General features: G+C 52.5%; 1 protein-coding gene across 1 annotated transcript; it reads left to right on the top strand.

Moving 5' to 3' along the window:
- Positions 1-848: 848 nt before the first annotated feature.
- IGF2 (insulin like growth factor 2) lies at positions 849-18,990 on the top strand. Its single transcript, XM_039553025.1, has 4 exons — positions 849-1,283; positions 8,873-9,035; positions 15,752-15,918; positions 16,363-18,990. Exons 1-4 carry the CDS (start codon positions 1,179-1,181, stop codon positions 16,603-16,605), a joined length of 678 nt encoding a protein of 225 aa, XP_039408959.1. The 5' UTR covers positions 849-1,178; the 3' UTR covers positions 16,606-18,990.
- The last annotated feature ends 3,042 nt before the right edge of the window (positions 18,991-22,032 follow it).

Genomic DNA, 22,032 nt, shown 5'->3' with positions numbered 1-22,032 from the left:
CCTTTGGCTTAGAGGCAGCAGTGCTCTCCTGCAGGAGCCGGCGGGAAGCGGAGGCGACCCAGCGAGCGGGAAGCGCTGCGGGAAGGTGCTCTGCGAGGTGCAAGATCCGCGTGCGGAGGGGCAGCGTCCATGTTGTCCACACGGACACGCGGGGGTGGCCGCGGGGCTCGCTGCCGCCCAGGCCGGGGCTCGCTGCCCGCGGCGGGGCAGGCACGGGGGCCGGGGCGGCCGGGCGGGAATGCCCGTGCCTTTGCCGGGGAGCTCTTCCGAGCAGTTCGGCGGCCGGCGCGGACACCTGTGCCCGTGTGCACCTAGAGAGGGACCCCCGAGAGGACGGGCTGGGCGATCTCCCCTCTCCCACCCCGCCGGGACTCGGGGGTCGCCAGCTCGCAGCGAGAGGCGCTCAAGGGGTGCCCCCAGCATTTTGGGCAAGGGGTCGGGGTGCGGATCCACAGCTCTTCCCCTCACCTGCGCGGCAGCGGGGGATGCACGTAGCCCCCCTCCCAGCCGGGGCCGGCAGAGGGGGTAAAGCCCCCACCTCGGGTAGCAGCACGCAAAGAAACCGTGCGGCAGAAACTTTCTGTCCCCTCTTCCCTCCCGAGCTGGACTCCGGAGGGTTACGAGGGAGAAGGAGGGAAGAAAGGAAGGGAGGGAGGGAAAAGAGGGGGTTAGACCGCTCTGCAACATTATTGGCTGCCGTGGCCGGGCTGGTGCTCGCCGGGAGAGCATGCCCATTGGGGGGGTATAAAAGGTATAAAAGCCGGAGCGCCCTGCTTGTCTCCTCGCTCGTGGGGCAGCCAGCCGGGAGCAGCGGGCAGTGAGGCAGCCGGCCCCTTCGCCCCGACCAAGGGGACGCACTCAGTAAACACAAAAGTGAGAGCCACCCAAGGGGCAGCCAAAGCAGGAGGAGAGAAAGAGAAGGGAAGAAAAAAAAAAAAAAAAGGGTGAAAAACAACCCAGAAAAAAACAAAAAAGAGAAAAAAGGAAAAGGAGAGGAAAGGAAAGCGCTCGCTCGCTCTTTCTCTAGAATAACAAAATACCCGATCGTAACAAAATAACATCCTTCAGACAAAATCCAGCAGGGACTTGACATACCAAAGAGGCAAGGCGAGGAGACCGTGCCAGGGCGCGGGGAAGGCAAGCCAAAGCTGCGATCGCTGCCAGGGCAGGAGAGCAGCATGTCAAGCGCCGGGGCACACACGGATGAGCGCTGCCGGCAGCCCGCCTTCCTCCCCGGCCCGCCGCCGCCGCAAGAAGTTGAGAGTAGCAGCGGCAGTGCCAAGGTAAGCGCCGCTCCGCGCTGCCCTCCGCGGGCAGAGCACGGTGGGATTCCCCGCGCCGTGCCGGGTAGAGCCGTGCCGTGCAGAACCGTGCCGTGCCACGCCGAGCCGCGCCGCCCCGGGCACCGCTGAGCCATCCCGGCCGCTGCCCGCCGTCCCCACGCGTGTCACTAGAGGGACCCCGAGCGCCGGCCCAGCCGCTGCCGGCGGGGCGGCCCCGCTGCGGTGGGGTGCGCGGGGTATCCCCGGGGGTCCCTCCCGCCGCCCGCGCCCGCCGGCGGGGATGCTGCCGGCCGGGATGGGGCCGGCGGGGATGGGGCCGGCCGGGCGGCGGCGCGGAGCCGGCGCGGTCCCGCGTGGGGAGCGGCGGAGGGGCGGCAGCGCGCGTGTGCGGGCGGCCGCGGCCGTGCGGGGGCCGGGCCGGGGCTATGCGAGGTCACGCAGGGCTGCGCGGCCTCCCGCTGCCCGCCGAGCTCCCTCCGCGCGGGGCGGCTGCGGGAGCGGGGAGACGCGCGGGGGGGGGGGGGGGGGGCACCGGCGGCTCTCCGGCTCCGGAGACCGGGGAGATTATTAAACTCTCTTCTGCAAAACACTGCGGTGTGCTCGGTCTCGGGAGGGATAAAAATACAGGGAGGAAAAACAAGAAAGCGGAGCCAAAATGGAGTGAGAGTTAATGGTTGGCCTGCAGCCTTCGACTTTCTGTGATTTTTTTTTTAAAATTCTTTTTTCTTCTTCCTTCCCAATTGCTTTTCCCTACAGTAATTGTTTTAAGAGCGCAACTTGGAAAGGTTTTAGCGCTCTGTTGAGCAGTAGGGAATTGGGGCACATGAGGGAACTCGGATTTAGCGTAACTGTACCAGCAGATGTGGCTGCCTCGCCTCCAGCCAGGGGTACTTCAGCAGGGCTGCTGATACGCCAGGTCTCGCTAGGGTGGTGTGGAGCAATCAAGTGTAAAAACAAGGTTTGTGTGGGTGGTTTTAAACAGACACCTCGGGAGACCCGCTGCTTTCAACCCAGGCTTCCTATACAAAGTCTGTAGTTTTCTTCCAAATGCTGGGATGTGCTTGGGAGACGGAGGTCTGTTTTTCTTTGGGTTTGTTTATTGTCAGGTTGTGTGTGTATGTGGGTGGTTTTTGGGTTTTTTTTTCCTTTTACTTTGCAGGGTTCAGCCTGTTGGGTTTTTTATTCCTCCTCTTGCCTTGATTTAGAGTGGAGTTGAGGAGCCTGGGTCGTGGGGTTTTGTTAAGGATGACTTTGTGCTAAGGACATCTGGAGGTATAAAACTGACTGACACTTCTGTTTCGAGTTCCACTGTGCTGTTTTGGACCCAACTTGACAATTTTGGTGGGGGTGAATGGGTCAGAGCTGTAAATCTTGCTCCGTGTTGTTGACACCCACACAAGTTCACTCAGCCTTTCAAAGGGGCTATCCCAGCTCCTGTGAAAATTCATTAAGGGATAAAAGATTTGACACCGCGGGTCCCCTCCCACTGCTGCATGAAATTTGAGAGCCAAAATGTGTCTGCGTGTGTGTCCCAGCGCTCTTTCTGACAGGTGATCTTTTTTTCAGCCTGGCTGGAGGGCTGCTGCTTTGACCAGTCAGCCCAGAGTTGTCAGTGTATGTCTTCCCCTTGATTCCTATAGGCTTCAGCACGAGCCCAGCTTGCCTCATGGAGCGCCACAGAAAAGCATTTCTGTACTTTTCTTTTTTTAAATAAAGCAAACACAGCAGGTGAGGTCTTATTTTTAGAGGGACCGAGGAGTTGGTGTGTTTCCAGCAGTGCATACGAGCACTGTACGTGGCCCACCCTCTCCCAGCTCGTGTCCTGGGACTGACCTCTCTGATCCTTCTTTGGATTGTCTTTGCTTTTAAAAGCTGATGAGTGTCTTAGCGGGGCAAAGCGATATCGGCCTCCCTCGGCACGGTTGTGTGAGGGGTCAGGAGAGGTGGGGGGGCACCAGGGGAGGAAGTCTGCCTTGGTGTTACAGCCTGGCTCTGAAAGGGTTAAAGTTGCTCTGCCAAGACATAAAGCAAGTTCAACGTGTTGTGGGAATATCACTTGCCAGTAGACTCCAGTCACCACAGTTCCTGATTTAACAGCTTAACTTGCTGTTAACTTTCCCTGATATACTCCAGGTTTTGGAAGGGAATGCAGAAAGGAGAGAGGAACAATAAAGAAAGGAGTTAAGTGAGGCTACTAAAATGGACTTAAATCCCTTCACTGGGTCCTGCCAGCTGTCTTTAGAAGAGTTAAGCAAGATTGCATTTCCTTTTTTTTTTAATACAATAAATCAAATGTTTCTGGGCCGCATACCAAAATTTATGCAATACACTCTGACTCCCCAGCGGGGTGAGTAAATGGTACTGAATACCCCATTCACCTTTTTCAGCTTGATTTTTCCGCAGGCACGGTAGCTCTCCTGCAGCACATACAGACGTGGGGTGTGGGCAGCGCTTCCCTGCCTGCCCTGGCCCCTGTCCCACAGGCAGAGGAGGCAGGTGCCTCTCTGGGCTCACAGGATGGGAGGCAGAAAGGTGACCCCCGGTGTGGGGCAGAGTGGGCTGCTGATGGGGACGAGCAGTGAAGACAAAAAAAGTGAGGGCTAAAAATAGCAGCAGTATTGCCAGCCTCAGCCATATGAATGTCATGTGAGCCAGGTGCCAAGAATCAGGAGGTATTTTATTTTTTTCAAGCCTGAGCAAAACAGCAAAACCCCTGGTCCTCTTGAATCAGTTTTATTTGCCTGACATCTCAATGGTCAAAAGTTTTGTGTTTTGAAGCTTGCTTCCTCCAAGCCGTGGGTGGTTGGAAATCTCCTTTCTCTTTCAGATGAAAAGAGAGGCTCTTCTGTGGCACAGCATGAGGTGGCTCTTCTGCCTTCAGGTACTGCTGGGCACCTCATCCCTGTGCCTCTGCCTAAGATGCAGGTCCTGGGTGGTTTTCAGCTGCCAAGGCACCTGCCTCTCACGCTGGCTTCCATTATCCGTTTGCTCCTTGACACCTCAGGGCGTCATGGCCCGGTGCCCTGTCTGAGGTTGGGTTGCCCCATGGGCAGGGCCGGCATTCACTTGGCACTTGAGAGGTTGGCACACACCCACATCCTGCTCCTTCGGGATTGCCACGCTCAGAACCAGGTCAGCTCCCCACTCTCCTGGGGCTGTTCATGGACAGGAGTAATGCAGAGAGGCAGATGTTCAGCATCTCTCACAGGCAGTCATCAGAGTAGCAAAACATCACTCTGCCCATTTGTTTTTGAAGGGGTGGTGTGTGAGGGATGCTGGGATGTGCAAACTGGGGTTTTCCCCTCTGGCACGTGCCACTGGGTTTGGGCTGACGACTTTTCTTTCGCCATGCTCCCTTTTAAACACTGCACTGCTCCACAGAGAAACAAGATTTTTTTTCTTTTTGCTGTCCAAATCCAAATTTTACAGACTGGGCCATCTGTCAATTCCCTCCTACGTTGTTCTGTTCATATTAAATTGCAATGAAGGCCAGACTGAAGAAGGAATTAGGTCAGACAGGAGGTTTTGTCTCTGTTTTTGGGGAGATGTTTGTTGCCCGAGAGGCACTATGGTTTGGTTTGCTCAGCACAAGCCTGGATGCAAGGGATGCCTGAGCTGTACTCTGAGACTTGGCAACTGGGCCTTTTAGTGCATTGTGGCCTCTTGTCCCCCAACTCCCCAGCAGCTGGACAGAAACTGTCAATCCAGCTGATTCAGCAGCAGATCCTGAAAAAATCCATTAACGGTCTCGAGTGGGAGGGTGACTCCACTGCAGACCTGCTCTCAGGCTCGCTTCCTGCACGCCACAGGCACTCAGAGAGGACCCTCTTTGTTGGTCCTCTCTGGTGGCTGGGGGCTGCCAAGAGGTGTTTGGGGCACAGTGACATGTGCTGCGAGGCAGGAATACACAGGAGTTCCAAGGCAGCGGCAGCATCCTGCACATGGCAGCTTGCGGCTGAGCTGGTTCCAGTGGCTTTGTGTGGGGTGCTGGGGATGCCAGGAAAGGCGGGAGAGGGGCAGGAAGGATGGAGAGCAAAGCAGACCCTCTCCAGGGAGGGAGAGGCCAGCAGTGTGTGCTGATACCTTATCTGAGTTCTGCGCTGATAATGCTGCTTCAGATGTGGGTTATTCAGAGGCACTTCAGGTGTGATTCCCAGGATGGTACAGGTCACATGTGCAACCAAGAAATTCCTCTTGCATCACTCTCTTGCACACTGTGTGGGGTCCAAGCCCTCCTTAGCGGGAATTAGGCGCTCAGGTTGTTGGGCATCCGGCGCTGCCATTCCCACTGCATCCTAAAGCCTTTGAGCTCTCCCTGGGCACTTGAGGAAGAATGGCAGGTCTAGTTGACCCTGCTTTGGCAAGAATGGAGTGGTGGTAGCTGTAGCCTCTCTCCTAGCAGAAGCAGGATCTTGTCCTTTTGGGAAGTGGCCCACTTCCCTCTCACTGCCTTACTCCTGTTCCATTTCATGTAAGAGGCTTTCTAATAAAATATGAAGGTTCCCAACCACTGGTGTGAATTTACTCCTGTTCAACAGCTGAGGAGACCATCCCTGCCCTAATGCTTGGACTAGAAACCAAAAGCTGTGCTGTCCCATGTTTCCAGTGGAGAATGAAGTCTCAGAGGTATTCACAGGGCTTAGACTAACCATGCTGAGCAGCCATTCAGTTTGCCATGACAAATGAAGCCCACATGCAACCTGTGCAGCTGGCATGGTGCTTGCAGCAGCCAGGTCGTGGGCTGCAGGTACCCAGCTGTGCCATGACACCCTGTTTTGGGGTGCACCTCGCCATGGCGAGGCAGGTGCAAGCTCTCCTGCATGGGTCTGTTCATCCCTGCATGTGAGGGAGGGAAGGATCAATTGATAGGTTATTGGGACATGCTGAGCCAGTGATGGCACCCTGGGAGCCTCTGTAGCCTTTGTGTGAAGGTTGGGGGCTTTTCCTCAGCAGAGTCAGTAGGGCCAAAGGGAGAGGGAAAGGCTTATGGGGTTGGGCTGGGTTGCAGCTCCATCAAGCTGGAGAGAAACTGCAGCTCTGGGTAGTAAATAAAGATGCTCTTTGCTTTGCTGCCTGGTTTCTCATTACACAGCTGCTGGAAGGAGCAGGGAGACGCCAAGGTGACAGCAGAGGGAAGGGCTGGTGGCTGGTGCATGGGCGAAGGTGGACTCAGTTGCCTTTCACACCTCCATGTTAGCCGTGCTCTGGACGACAGCACTGGGGCTCTCCCTGTTCCTGCCGTTTCAGGGACATTTCCTGGCCCAACTTACACGGTGTGTGGGCACCTGGAAAGAGCTTGCAGTGGAGGCAGGGAAGGCTGCCAGGGGCTTGCAGTGCGGCTTGTGCAGGAGCGGGTATTTTCCAAGGAGCGCAAGTGTTTTTCCACAGAAGGTATCAAGTCTCCCCAGCATCAAATATCGTCCACTGACAAAATCTCGCTCTCCCCTTGCTTCAGAGCATCTCACCCTTTTCTTTAGACTGAATGTGGAGGAAAAATTGTGTTTGTCACCTGTGCACCCAAGCAACCCCTTCTTGCCGGGGGTGGCTCTGGCCTGGGGGAGGCCAACATGCAGCCTGCTCATTAGCCACAGTGGCCACAGCCAGCATGAGCCTAACTGGGGACAGGGGATTATGTGGGTGTCCTGAAGTCCCATATCAGCGCCTTCGATGGCAGCACTGGCTGGTGACAAACCCATCACCCTGACAATGAGTGCTGGCACTACCTGGGGACACCAGCAATCGGGATCTGAATGTGAAAAAAAAGGGCTGAAAAAGCGACAGGAGCAGGGTGGTTGGTCTGTTGTCAGCTGGAGGTCTGGCTGCTGATGCTGCAGCACCAGGGTAATGACTCCAGCAGTGAAGGTGATGCTGTGTTCACATTGGGGAGCCCCAGTAAACACCTGTTGGCCACTTGATGCAAGAAATCGAGGTGCTGGTGATAAAACACTGAAGCTTGGCAGCATGGTGCCACAGCCTGGTGCCATCCCTCTGCTCCTACTGTAATATAGAACAAAATCTCTGCGGTGTGCTGAAGGGACCATTGCTGCTGGAAAAGCTGGTCCTGGTCCCATCACTTGCCAATTGGAGACCAGTTTGTTCCCAGGGCTGCTGCCTCTCTTGTCCAGAGCTCTGGAGGCCTTTTTCCAGTCTTGCTGATTTCTGCCAGCACAAGCTGAGCAATATTACGGGCATCAAAACTCGAGCACGAGGAGTGCCCCCCACAGCCCACCCAGACCTTGAAACCTCTGTTTTGGCTTTTGCTACTGCTGATCCCTGTCCTCCTGCTGCTCAGTAGAGCTCATGACTTGTAAGCATGATGCATTTCTAGCAGTGACAATTTGAGCTACATGCTACTAAAAATTCGGCAGCAAGGGTGTCTTTATTGCTGGCAGGACCGTAGTGGGGCCTCGGGGGAGCTGGGCTAATTTCCTGGCTGTGCTGCAGACTTCCCCTGTGACCTTGGGCGAGTCATTTAATCTATCCTGGGCTTCGGCTCCATCTCCGAGCATCCCGGGGGGGTGAGGTAATATTCATTAACTGATATTATTCTCGAGTTGCTCAGATGCTATGGTGATGAAAGCTGGATGTGAAACCTGCTGTCTTGCTTGAATATTAGCAAGGAGAGGGGAAGCTCTGCTTGAGATTAGGCTTGCCACACATCGTCTGCTATTTTGATGTGCTTCTCTTCTTTTTGAGCGTACCTGTCTGGTCAAAACCCAGCGTAATTTGGCTGTATGTGCACTGCGAGGCTCATCACTGAGGGACTATAATGTCTTGAACCATCCATGGGTTTTGCCCTGTCCAGTGGGGCAGTAGCACCCTTGCTTTACACCTGCTGACATGGAGGTAAAGCTGTTTGCTGGAGCCAGGTCAGGGGAAGTCTTTGGGCTAGTTAGCAAATATCCAGGGTGTTTCTTTTTTAATGCTCTGCACTGTCTGACACTGTCTTTGCACTCTGTAGTGATGCCTTAGGTGTGTTTCCCATGGGATCACATTGTTCCTGAGAGATGTCTTCTCAGTCCCAACTCTTGTCAGCAAAGACAGCTTGTGCAATCAGCCTCTTGATTGCCTGAGCCTCATCTCTCTCACATGTCCAGGACAAAAGCTGTTCTTCCCAGCTTTTCTCAAAAGCAGCTCTAGGACAGGTTGAAGCTTCACTTGTTTTCACTTTGGATGGACATGTTTTCAGACAGGGCATGAAAACCTGTCATCAGAAGAGGAAAAAAAACCCCTACTGATAATAATTTGAATGAATTCCCTTTTAAAAGGGGGGAAAAAATAGTAAAATCCCACTGTTGAAAGAGCAGGGGAAATAAAAGCCTTTTGGAGGTAGGCTGAAGTGGGATTTTCCAATGGAAAAACTGCTTCAATGCAAACCTTGTCTGCCTGGAGCTGCTGCCCGGCAGGCCGAGTGCAGGGAGCTGGCCTCCCCCCAGCGGCTGTCGCAGCGCTGCCGGTCCTTCCTTCCTTCCCTGCAGCAGCAGCATCCCGACATGTCTGGGGCGTGCTGTGGGTGGGGGGGCAGGGCCCAGGGGAGGTGGCAGAGAGGGGTCTGTCCCGCGGTGCTAATGCTGTGCCTCTGTCCCCAGGTGCAGAGGATGTGCGCGGCGAGGCGGATGCTGCTGCTGCTCCTCGCGTTCCTGGCCTACGCGCTGGATTCGGCCGCCGCCTACGGCACGGCGGAGACCCTCTGTGGCGGGGAGCTGGTGGACACGCTGCAGTTCGTCTGTGGGGACAGGGGCTTCTACTTCAGTAAGTGCTGGCAGCTGCCAGCAGCGGGCAGGATGCTGCCCCCACCCCACGCCTTGCCTCAGCAGAGCCGGGCCGGGAGGGAAAGGAGGGGTTTCCCAGCCTGGTGCTTTTCATGATTTCCTTGTATATGGCAGTAGGGCAGGAGGGGAGCAAGAAAATGGGCATGCTCAGGGTGACATGCATCCACTTGGCACTGGTTTGGGGGACTGTCTGGTACCACGGGGAAGCTGAGTCCCACCTATGATGCTCGGGAAAGTCAAATGTCTCTGGGGAGCCGTATGTGACTGGTTCACCAGGGATAAGGGCAACTCATTACAATAATGAGGATGTCTGCAGCCACCGCTCTGCTGAGCTTGGGTCCTGGTTTATTTTGAAACTTTGCTGCCTAAGCATTGCATCCTGACAGCAGGCAGGAAGCTGAGCGCTCTCCCTTCCCAGGCAGGCTTTGCTTGGGTATAGCAGCACTTTCTAAGCTGCTCCCAAAATTTCGTGACCTCCCAGCTATCTACTGGTGAACTTGTTGCTGAAGAGTGATGTCTTACCCTTTTGCAGTGCAGCTAATGCAAAAAAATGCAGCATTGCTTTTGTGTGCAGCGTCCAGATGGCTTCAGACCAGCTGGCTGCAGCGGGCTTTCCACCAGGATGCTTTGGGTGTTTGGACCATTGGCAGTGCAATGGATTAGCTGCTAAACAGGAAGGATGAGGAGTAAACCAGTGACAATGGATGCTCAGTGATCTATGAGCAAAGGTGCCTCGAGTGCGATACCTTGTTTTGGTGTTTGCTCTGCTTGGGAGTGGGAAAACACCGTGTCTTGCTCCCCACTGAGGACTGAACCACAGAGTGACTGACTACAGGAAAGATGCAAAGCCAAATGCAGGGGGGAAGAGGATGGAGATACCAGCTGCACATGGTGCCATGCATTTGGCAGTCTTGCCTCTGCCTTGGGAAAAAGGAACTAAAAAGTCACCTTCAAGTAGACAGGGTGCTGTTTTGGAGTAATGGAGTTGAGACCCAGCCTGCCTCTTGTTCCAGTCTGCCTGTGCAGGGAACAACGGGGTGCTGCAAAGTTAGGAAACTACTTTGGATGTTCTTTTCCAACCTGGATGTCCCTTCCCAACCTAGATGCTTCGCCAGACTTGTCTGGTGCTGCCTGCTGAGGTTGGGCAGAGAGAGGCACAGGGATCCCACACACAGAAAAGCAGGGTTCAGGCTGTGTAGTTTTGGGCAGGTGGTCGGGCTGCAGGTGGCTTTGCAGCTCTCTGTGGGGGTGATCACCCATCCCAACTGAGCAGCAGAATCTTCTCATGGCTCCCTGGGTGTTGTGGGCAGGTGGCACTTTTGGGGTGCTCTGGGTGCACTTCCTTGCTGTGATGGAGCCAAGCAGCGAGGGTTTGCATGTCAGCTGCCCTTCCTCTTTTCATCTCCCCCTTCCCTTACTGGTAAGGAGGCAAGTGCTTCTCCCGCTTTCACAGCTCTTCCTCTCCCTCTATATGTAGAGGAGCATCTGTCTCCCTCCCTGCTTTCTCTTCCCTCCTCCTTCTCTCTGGGGATGAAAGGGAATGGGGCTTTTGTTTTAAGGTCAAACTGACCTCCTTTCACCTCAAATAACCCAGCTGCCCAGGCCAAAATAAAAACACTTTTGAAGGCAGACAAGTCTCTTGGTGCCAAGTGGCCAGTCTGGTGCTTGCAAGGGGGTTCTTGCTTTATTTCTTTTTGTCCTCTCTCATCCCCCTTCCCTGCTTCACCTTTTTGAATATTTCTGGTGAGCCCAGGTACCGGGGAGGAAGCGTAGTCCAATATTTTAACCCTTTCAGCATCTGACCAGCCTGTGCTATGCAGGGCTGAAGACGTTTGGGCAATGCCTCTACTTAATGAAGGTTTTGGACATCCCCATTTCACTTAATTTTTCCCTCTCTACTTCCCTCAGTTGGCCTCATAAGTGATTATTTCTGACCATGTTCATCTTCAATGCTAAACCCACATGGCTACACAGTCGTCACCATGTAGATGCAATAGGGCACAGTTATGTTGTACAGTTGTGGGTTTATGCCTTAAAACCAGGCCTAGGTTTGTCTTGAGCATCTCACAGCATGGGATGTGTGATCTGATGAGCAGCCTGTGCTAAAGCAGCTGTTCACACAGGAAGTAAGTGAATTGGGCAGCCTTGTCCTGTGCGTATCTGAGGGCCCCGCTTGCTGGACGAGGGTTGTTGAAGCGTCTGACTGGTAATATTGGAAAAAACAAAAATTGTATGAATATCTGTTATTTTTTTCTGAAGCAGTTATTTAAGAACTTGTGATGCTCTGCATTCTTGCAAGACAGCACTTTGCTAGCAAAGATAGCTGTGAAATACAGTGCTCTTTGCATCAGTGCAAGGGGGATGCATGTACAGATGGTGTCCTGGGAGGCATCGCAGGTGCTTGGGGCTGAGAATGTTGAAGCTGCCTCCAAGTGCTGGGGCTGCAGAAGAGCTGCACTAACAGGGACAGGGGCAGGCAGCACTGAGATTACCCAGCCATGCAGCACAGTGGACATGGTGATGCCAGCCCTGTATCATATGCCAGGCATGCCTGGGCAGGCTACAGCTGAACCTGAGCACGCTTTGCTGTGCACCGGTGATGCCTCCTCTCTGTGACTTTTAAGGCTTTTGGCTTGGCCGGCAGCTGCTGTCAAGTGGTGGCTTCCTGCCGTGGCTCTGTGGCAGGGTTGGGACCCCTGCTCCCCAGCACCCACCCAAGGACAGCGGCACAGCCCATGCAGGGATGCTGAGTCCAGCCTGGAAAAGCCCAGCAGGTCTAGAGGAAGCTTCGGCCCTGAAGCTGCTGTCATGCAGCTCTGGCAGGGAGGGAGAAGGGGCTGCAAGGGGAGAGGCGGCCGACTTCTCTGTAAACAACAGCTCCTGTTTCCTCCTTTCCAACAGCTGATAAGAATTTAGCTCTTTGCAGCCGCTTGTGCTGACGGGGCACATTCTTGCGCACCCGCCGCTCCTCCGAATAATACTAGGAAAAAGCAGCGGGGAAAGTGCGGTGCCGGGGTGGGGGAGGGCCAGGCCGGGGGCACTGGGACGGGGCCCGGTGCTGCACAAAGGCCCCCTTGTTGCTCCCAACATTCCTGCGACAGGGGCACGGGGACTGTTTACACCCAAAGTCCCCTTCCACTCGGCTGACCGCCTGATTGACCGGAGGAGAGGGGACCCAGCCAGGGTGGCACCAGCACCATGCACCCCTCCCCACAGCATCTGTTCGGCCCCAGCGAGAGTGGAGAGCCAGGAGCCGTGGGGTGTTTATGCTAAGGAAGGGACCCTCCTGTCCCCCATGGCTGTGGCAGTGCCACTGCCTCTGACACAGTGGTGTAGCTGAGCTGCAGGTATGTGGCCTCTGGGTTCTCCCAGGACCGGTTTTGGCTTTGTGCCCCTTCTGAGGTGCTCTGTCAGGTTAGCCTGTACCTGGACAGGAGTAACCCCAGGCAGCTGGAGGGCTTCACACTGCTGGACTTTGCATCACTGGACTTTGCATCTCAGGGCTTGTCCCCTCAGCAGCGCTGTAGAAGGTTTTGGTGAAGCTCAGTTTTGGGAAAAAGGGAGCCTAGCCATTCACTGCAGGCCGAGAGGAAGCGCATTTCCTCAGGAGGAAGCGGTCGTGGCTGTGATGGGAAGTAGCTCGCGTGCCCCGGCAATGCCCCAGCCTGCTGCCCACACAGTTCTCCCCTGCGGGCAAGGGACAGAGTGGCAAAACCCTCCCTGGGTTGGGCAATGGCAGCGAAGTGAGATGCCACCCATGGGCAAAAGCCAGGAAATTCAGCTTTTAGTCCCTGTGTAAATCGTGTTACAGAACAAACACGCTTCCCAATCCAGGTCAGCAGCAATATTTCTGTTAGCCATCAATGTCCTGTTGTCTCCAGGTACTTTCTGTGACTAAATCCCTGTTTGTTTTGTTTGCTTATTTTTTTTCCTAAAGTAACTCTCCCCCAGAGGATTGTAGTGGCATTTGGCAAGGTCTGTACGGACAATTATGTAATGGGAAATGTGCCCTATCGGAGAGTTGTGGTGGAGCTGGCAGTGGTGCCTGCAAGGGGAATGGCTTGCAGCAGCTTTATGCAGGAGAGAAAGGGCAGCACGTTGGGGCTGGGGGCCACACATGTGCCTGATGGGCAGGCAAGGGCAGCAATCAGGGAGGAAGAGCCCATACTACAGTGGTGGTCCCTGCTGGGAGCTCACCCTGGCAGTGCCACACCTGGGCATTTGCAAACACACACTGACATGATCTTCCCATGTGTACACATGCCAGAAATTGCCCTTGATGGCACGGCAGTGAATATAGTCCTGCTTTCCTTGTTGTTTTTTTTCCTCCCCTCTTCTTTCCAAACAAACACATAATTGCAAGTGGGAAACTTCTGTTTTTGAGAGGAGATACGTAACCTTTGAAAACCTCAACTTCTCCTCAAACCATGTGTGTCATCACTTGTGCAACCTTCTGTTCAGAGGGAGTGTGAATCTAGCCCTTAGGGGATATGCTAGCAAGAGGGGGGGGCTTGAATTTTTTCTCTTTCCCTTCTAAACTCTCCTTCTGCCCCTGTCAGGATGCCTTTGTGGAGCAGCTTAATGCTTCAGCAGCCTGCCATGGATCGAGTTGGGCACTGCGATTGATAGGAGCTGAGCAGGGACCATGTGCAGTGCAGGATACTGGTGGCAGTGCACCTCTCCCAAGGATCTTACTGGGCATTTCATGCACAGAGATACATGCAGCTGGCCCCAGGCTGGCTCCTGTCCCCATCTCCTTTGACCATCACCACTTGGGCTGCCTACTCTGGCACTGCTTGAGCTGTGGGCACCCAACACACCTGTCCTGCCTTTCAGGGGAGGACCCAATCCAGTGTGTTTATTGACCACAAGAGAGAAAGTAAAACTCCTAACAGTGTTCCCTTCGATGAACCTTTGCCGAGGGGGAACCATCCTTCTCACCTCCCTGCAGGGCTGGTTAAATGTCGTGCCTGAAATTCTTCTAGAGAAAAAGAAAAGGAAGGTGGTGGCACAGGGGGACGAATGTGGAAAATAAAGCATTTGAAATTACTCCCAAAGGCGGGTCTCATGGTATGGATCAGCTGCCCCATCACCCAGCACCTGGATGCTGTGTCTGTTTGTGTGACCTCTGAGCATGGTGGAAGTACACCAGCATGGACCAGAGGGCTCCTAGCCTATGGGAACATGACTGATTTTAGTAGAGAGCAGGTGCCCTGCTGCCAGGGCTATTACAGAGCCATCAATGAGGCACTGTTGTGGTGTTTTCCATGCCTGCATTGCACATGTGGGGCTGCACTGAACTCGCAGGACCACATCCCGCATTCATATCTGTACTGCACATCTGGGGCTGCTTCTCACGTGTGGAGTTGCACTGTATGTATAGAGACCTGTGCTCTGCACTTTGTCCCGAGGCACTTTGGATGGGCATCCAGGGTGGGATACCCTCCAGAGAAAGTGGTCAGCTCCACATAAGCCAGCCTTAGATCTTCACTGAGGCCTAATACTTGAGTGCCTGCTTCATCAGGAGTGCAAGGGGTGTGGATGATGGGTCATGCACAGGACCAATGTGGAGGGTCATGTGTGTTCTTGTGGGCCAGCTGGGAGGTGAGGGCTCGGCACGCTGTGGTGAGCATGGTTAGGCATTGCACTTACACCACTCGCTCTCAGTTTTTCCCATGCCCAGAACCTCCTGGCTGGGATGTGGTACCGGATCCTGTTTGCAAGCCTCACTGTTGCTGGCCCCTGTTTCCCTCCCTGGGAGCACCTTGCGCTGGGAAGAGGTGCTCATGGCAGACTACAGAAGCCTGGCTGCAAATCCCACAAACAGCACAAGAGCATAACATGCTACGTGCAAAAGCATGGAGAAAATCCTTTTGTTTTGGGCCAGTTTACATTTTGGAAGTCACAATTCCCAAGCAAATTTGCTTTGCATCAGAAATTCAACTTTACCCGTCTCTTTTACTTCAAGAGGGGGAGGAAACACAGTAAAACTGATGTAAGCTTTTCCTCTGGAGCGCTTTGGCCATATCATTAAGCAGTGATATGAAATGCACTCGGTCATTGCTGCACCAGACATAGGCTTTTGCATCCGTCTGCAGGCAGAAATGGGAGAGGAACCCTTATTAAAAGATTAAGTTTAATAGCTATTCTTGGCGGGTGTGGGAGCCTGTATTCTTTCTGCAGCTGTCTCAGAGCTGTCCCATCTGGTAAAATTTAGCCGCCTTGGTTCGCTTCACCTGCCTGAGTGTTGATCTGGCGGAGGGAGGTTGGCAGCCGCAATGCTGTGCTGCTTCTTTCTAATAAAATTCGCTTGCCAGGATCAACATCAGAGACGGTTGCAGTAATCGGCGCAGCGCCGGCGGTCAGGCTGGGCTTGAGCTTCCTTGCCTCAGCTGTGCCCAAGAAGGCCACCCATGCCAGAGATACAGGAGGGAGATAAACCCCATCATTTAAAGTGCCTTTAAACTGCTGCTGGAGGCACGTGTTGGCATCCAATATCATTTGTCTGGGAAAGTCTTAACATGAGACTTGGCTGGTTTGTAGGCACATGTCAGCTGGTATGGGAGAAGTGCTGCTGGTTTTGAAGCATGTGGAGCCCACCAATCTCTGGTGGCTGGAGGTGGAGCAGGTGCTATGGAGCTGGGGAGAGGGTCCAGCACAGGTTGGTGGCTAATGCCAGGATCTCTGCTGTTGCAGGCAGACCAGTGGGACGAAATAACCGGCGGATCAACCGGGGGATCGTGGAGGAGTGCTGCTTCCGGAGCTGCGACCTGGCTCTGCTGGAAACATACTGTGCCAAGTCCGTCAAGTCGGAGCGTGACCTCTCTGCCACCTCCCTGTCGAGCCTGCCAGCACTCAGCAAGGTGAGGAGGCTGCGCAGGGATGGTGGTCCTCCTCGGAAATAGAGAGAGAAAAGACAGGAATGCTGTGGGTGGAGAGGACAAACTCCAGCTTCAAGGTCTGATGTTTCGGCAGAGCTTTTGAGAGACAGCCACCATTGGCAAGTCGTGCCAAATAGCCTGCCAAGAGTCAGCGCCTAGTAAGGTGGGGAACCAGAGGTGGGCTGGGTCAAGGAGTCATGGAATGGTTTGGGTTGGAAGTGACCTTTAAAGGTCATCTAGTGTAACTGCCCTGCAATAAGCATCAACCGGATCAGGTTTCTCAGAGCCCTGTCCAACCCTTCTGTGACTGTTTCCAGGGATGAGGCAGTATTTCCATGGGAGGGATGGAGGTCCAAGAAGGGAATCCCCATCTGGAGAGTGGGCAGGCCTGAGTGGAGGCTAATATTGCTATCCTTCTCCTCGCAGGAGAGCTTCCAGAAGCCCTCGCACGGCAAGTACTCCAAGTACGACGTGTGGCAGAAGAAGAGCTCGCAGCGGCAGCAGCGGGACGTGCCCAACTTCCTGCGGGCTCGCCAGTACCGGTGGCAGGCAGAGGGGCTGCAAGCGGCCGAGGAAGCCAAGGTGCTGCACCGTCCCCTCATCTCCCTGCCCAGCCAGAGGCCCCCAGCGGCGCGAGCCTCCCCGGAAACGGCTGGCCCCCAGAAATGAACCCTGACCAGCTGTCTCGATTTTTGATCTCCTGGGGAGGGCGGGAGGACTGGCGATTCCCGACCCCCAAGCCCCTCCGTCCCCGGGGCCGCTGAGCCGAGGAGCGGGGCGGCGGGGCACCCTCGCGCCGCTCCGGCCCCAACCAAACAACTGACACAGCAAGGAGGGGATGGCGGCGGCAGTGGCGAGCAGCACCGCTCCCACGGCATCTTCCTTTTGGGGTGGGGGGGAGGGTTGTTTCGTTTCCCACACCTGTTTCATTCCCCCGCGCCCCCAGTATTTCCAAACCTGTACTTGCAAAGGGACAGTTTGGCACTTGAACTTTTTGCTGCTGGGTGCTGCGTGACATCCCTGGTGCCAACGCCAGAAGACAAAAGAAAGAGCAAGAGGGAAAAAGGATATGAAGTTAAATTCTTTTTTTAATCTTTTTTTTCTCGAGAAGAGTCCATTCCGTGTCTTTCTTGACAATAAAGTGAAAAAAACAATAGAACGGGGAGAAACATTGAGGGATAAAAATTTTTTGCCTCATTCCCACCCCACTTTTTTTCTTCTTTTTTGTTTGTTTTTTTTTTTCTTTTGGTTTTTCTTATTTTTATAACTTTCTTTTGCACCTTTAAAAGAAAAATGTACCTGAGAAGAAGTTCGGAGGAGCCCCCATCTGCGTTTTTGTGTGTGTGCTTCATTACAAGATTCCAAATCGACTTGCACCTTTTTGAAATCACCGATGACGGGAGAAAGAGAGGAAGAGGAGAGAGAAAGCAAGAAAGAGAGAGGGAAAAGGAAAGGGGAAAGAAGAAAAAAAAGAAAAAAAGTGAGCTGATGCTCACTTTAAATGGAGGAGGCGTCTGCATTGCACATTTGCCACGGATTTAGTTGATTTATATATATAATATATTATATAACTTTTTTGGCAAAAAAGCACTATTTTTATGGGACATTTTGTGTAGTATCTGAAGAGGGATTGTAATGTTTAAAATGTGTTATGGTGCTAAAGTAAGTTGGAAGGGAAAAATCCCAGAAATAGCAAGGGAGGGTGGGGAGGGAAGGACAAGATAGCGAATACTGAACTTGAAATTTTAGCTTTTCGTTTTAGGAAAAGTGTGATAAATGTGTTTCTTTTCTCTTCTGAAATATAGCTTGGTCATGACCATATGAGCTAGTTGGCTGTTACTCATGTACACAGATGCACGCACACACAGAAATACATCGACACGCATCCTTTTTTTTGTTTTAAAAAAACAAAACAACACAACCACCGCGACTTAGACTAAAAGGGAACTGTTCTGGAGAAAAACTATTTTGAATGGTGAAGGTGTTGCCAGTTAGAACTCAAGGCCCTGCTTCTGCACAGACCCCCTGGCCGAGCTTGGCTTCCCGAGCCATGGGGAATCTTGCTCTTCCCCACCGCTGCTCGAGTGCCGATGGTGCAGCGAGCAGGCGCGCGGGCAGCCCTCACCCCAAGCCCTCGCAGAAGCAGCAGTTCCACCCCTGCCATCTCCTTTTCCTTCTCTTGCCCTTTGCGTCCCTCTCGCCGGACCCTCACGTCCCTGCTCCGCACCCCCTGCCCTCCTCCCCTCGCTGCCCTGCCGGGGGCTGTGCAGGAGGAGGGGCCCACCTGCCCCAGGGTGGCCGCAGGGCTGGGACCGCTGCATGGGATGGGGGGAAAGGCAAGTCTTTGGCTTGAAGCTCGGGACTCGGTGAGCGGATGGGTTTGAGAGGTGGGCAGAGGGCTGTAAAATAGGTTGGGTTTAAAATAATATATATTATCTGTCTAGGAACCGTAAAAGGGGGGGAATCAATTACATCTCCCTAATATACTCTCACTTGCTAATAAAATGGGGACACTCTGTTAACCAGTTCTGTACTTGCTTTGTCTTATATATCCATACATTTAAAACATAAAAAAAAAAGACTACTTGAATTGTATTCTATTTCGTGGTTTGGAGGGGAGGGCTAGGGGCAGTCTTGAGAGGGGGAGGATTTTAATGTATAATCCTTTTGTTTGTTATTACCTTGCAATGTTGAGCCATGAAGCCTTTGTTTAAAAAAAATGGCACTGCAATACACAACAAAGAAAATCCTTTATTTATTTTATTAAATATATATGGAAAAGAATGAAAATCAGTCCAAATTTGGGGGGGGGGGGGGGAGGGGAGGGGAAGGGAAGTGGGTGGGAAGACAATAAAAACAGAGAAATTGCAAATAATTGACTTTTTTTTTTCCTTTTCATGTGTCTTTTTTTAAAAGAAACTTAGTTTTTATTTTTTAAAAAGAGAAGTAAAAGCTTTCCTGGATGCTTTGTACCAAAAAAGAAAAAATTAAAAAAAAAAAAGGAAAGGAAAATCTGTTAAGCAAATAAATATCCATCCAGAATATGAAGCCTGACTTTTTCTTTTACTTTTCATTTATTTTTGCTCCTGGGCTGAGAGTTGGGTGGGAAGAAGGCCACGCCAAGAGCCACTCCCTGTGGAGGAACAGAGTGTGCTGCAGCTCCTCTTTTGGAGCTCAAAATTACAAAAGGGCCTGTGGTACCCTTAAACACAACCATGAAACTTCAATCCTGTGGTAGGTGCCCCCCTGAAACCCCCAATCATCTGTGCAGTGATTCTTGGTGAGATCTGGAGGTGTTTCCCAGCAGCTGTGGGGATTTGCTGAGCTTTTACCAGTTTGAGCTGTTCCCAGAGACCTGAAAGCTGGATGGGAACTGAAGATGGCAAAAAAGAACAAAGAGATGCTGTGTCTAGGTTAGGTTTCCTGACAGATGGTGTTTCCCTGGTTTCTTGGGGTAGATATAGCTTCTCTTTAAGTTTTTTAGGAATCCCAAAGAGCTGCTTTTCATCACATATAACCATCATGCACCACTGCAAATCGGAGGTAAAACACTGCAGTTCCAGTTTGGTAGTAGAGCAACTGTGGGTAAAACAGTGCCCAAGCATCCCTAAAGTGGCAAATCAGTCTGACACCACATTGACTGTGCAGCCCCACTGGCATGGCCAAGGCCTCTGTTGTGCTGTGGGGCAAGAACCTTGCCAAGCCCAACCTCCTGCCCCAGATGATTTGGGCAGGAAAAGATTTTCCATCTTGGAATTGGAGTTGCTCATTTAGACCCTTGGAAATACATGTTTTAAACCAGTTTCTTTTTAAAATCTGCAATAATAAAAAAAGAATTTTTTTTTCATGTTTTTTTCTCCTGTGATTTTTGTGGTTGATCAGGGAGGGTTTTGTACAGATGCAGGGCTGACTGCTTCCTCTGGACATGTACTTTATTGCAGGTGGAGAAAGGATGTGTCTGCCTTCCTGACCACGTTCCAAGACCTGGCACAGGTTTCCTTTTTATTAAAATGTGTCCCTGTGAAGAGTGAGGACTGATTTCATTGTGCCTTCTGGTTGTCACTGCTGGAAATTTTGCATTTGGGAGCTTTGGTCCTTTTCTGCTCTTTGCTGTGTAAGCCACTGTCATGGGGGGCATTTAGAGATGATTAAAAAGCAAGCAAAACTTCAGCCAAGTCTCTTGCTGCTTTCCCCAGGAAGCAAAGCAGCAAAGCTGGAAGCACCATAAGGGTGATGATGATGTTTCCAAGCATGGCTTTTCTTAAACCCTCTTTTTTGCCTTATCCTGTCAAGAGTCACCATGGGGCCAGACCAGAACAGCTCATTCCTTTGGATATTAAGCGACTGTTCAAGATGTGCCATCTTGCCTTTTGGCTTGTCAAGGATGGCCATTCCTTGCAAGGAGAGACAGAAGCTGCCTCGGAGCATCATCCTGGCCAGAGGGTGGGAGTCTGAATGAAACTGGACCTTAGCTTTGTCTCAAGTATCTTCTGTTGCCTGCAAAGGCTCTTTGCAAGGTGGCAGGTAAGTCGTGGTCTTAGCCTCAGACTGCAGGCTTGAGAACAAACCCAAGACTGCCATGTTTTCCCAGAAAGATGGGCAGAACTGGCTCTGATTTTTGTCATGATGCCTCTACACGCAGGGACAGCTCTGAGTGCTTAGCTGCTGGATTGCAGGAGCATGGGAGGCTGCAGCAGTGACTGGCAGTGATCCCTGGGGAGGTACAACTGGCACGTCCGAGCTCCCAATGCACCTCCACATCCAGCCCAGCTGGTCCAGGGACCTCCACCCACTGCCCTGCTGACATGCAAGAGGGTGGGGAGGCAAAGGATAGTTTCGGCAGAGAAGTCCCAAATGCTGCTTAGAGACCCAGGAACAACTGGGAAAGCTAATCCTGCATCCTAGCCCAGCCCCAGCTCGGGCCCCTGGGTCTCAGCATTATCATGTAGCTCTGCAGGCAGCAAAGGGCAAATGTTTTCTTGCATAAAACATCTCTTTGGAGGGCATTTTCACAGGTGATACACAGATACTGGGAAAGAGGGGAGGTCCAGCTTGCTGTGTGGAAGTGGCCACAGTATTATATAAATCAGTGTCTCTGAATTTGTCTGGATAGGGGACAGGAAAAAAAAAAAAAACACTAACCAACAGTTACTTTTCCTTTTTTTCCCCCCCTCATTTTATATTATTTCTTAGCTTTTTTTTTTTTTTTTAACCCAGAATGCAGCTGAGCTGTTACCTAGTTTTCAGTGAGTTGTACTAGTGCCATCACAATGGACTGAGCCTCCAAACTGGTTCCGCTGTATCTCAGAGCAGCTTCATCCCTTTAATCCTGCCTGCTCTCAGAAGTCTTTCAGTGATGTACCTCGCTGCACTAAATGAAGGAACTAGCTGCACCAGGTGAAGGGAAGAACCATGTTTGTTGTTTTTTAAAATCACCTGATTTCCTTGTTGCATTTGTTATTGTCCACTGATTTTTTTAAATGGCTGTGGGGAGAGCCTGAGAAAGGTCCTGTTGTACCATGGATTATTTCACTCAGCAGTAGGCAAGAGTCAGATGCTTTCTGCACCTTTTGTGCTTTTCATTTGTAATGCAGTATCAATAAAGCAAAACACTTCTAACAAGCTCCTGGCAGCTGATAACTTTCCCCCCTTCACTTTATTTTCTAAAGAGCAGGTGAGTCATAAACTACCCCGAGGCTGGGGTAGCACAGCAATTCCAATGCTCCCAGTGCAGACAAAGGGGGAAGCCTTATTTTCAAAGATAAATAGACCCCATGTCCTAAGAGGGGTCTGTCATTGCCACCAAGGAGCCAGCATTGGCTTTCCCCCCCCCGCAGGTTGCTGAAGGATGCTCTGACTGTCAGCAGGCAGCGTGCAGTGGCAGACATGACTTCAACCTGCTGGAAAGGCACAAGTCCTCACAGGAATCTTGGCCTGCTTTACTGCTGCACTCCCAGCTGTGCACAACCCAAGGAATGCACTTGCTCATTAAAATCATGTCAGAGTTTGCAGAGAGCCCTGCGAGAGCCTCTTTGCCTGACTTCTTCTTGTACCTGCCAACAGCAGACTGAAAGCTGAGGTTTCCAACCTGCCAGG

This window comes from Corvus cornix, chromosome 5, assembly GCF_000738735.6.
Source record: "Corvus cornix cornix isolate S_Up_H32 chromosome 5, ASM73873v5, whole genome shotgun sequence".
NCBI classification, from domain to species: domain Eukaryota; kingdom Metazoa; phylum Chordata; class Aves; order Passeriformes; family Corvidae; genus Corvus; species Corvus cornix.
Note: the sequence above shows the minus strand (reverse complement) of the source record. Positions and strands in the feature narration are given on the sequence as shown.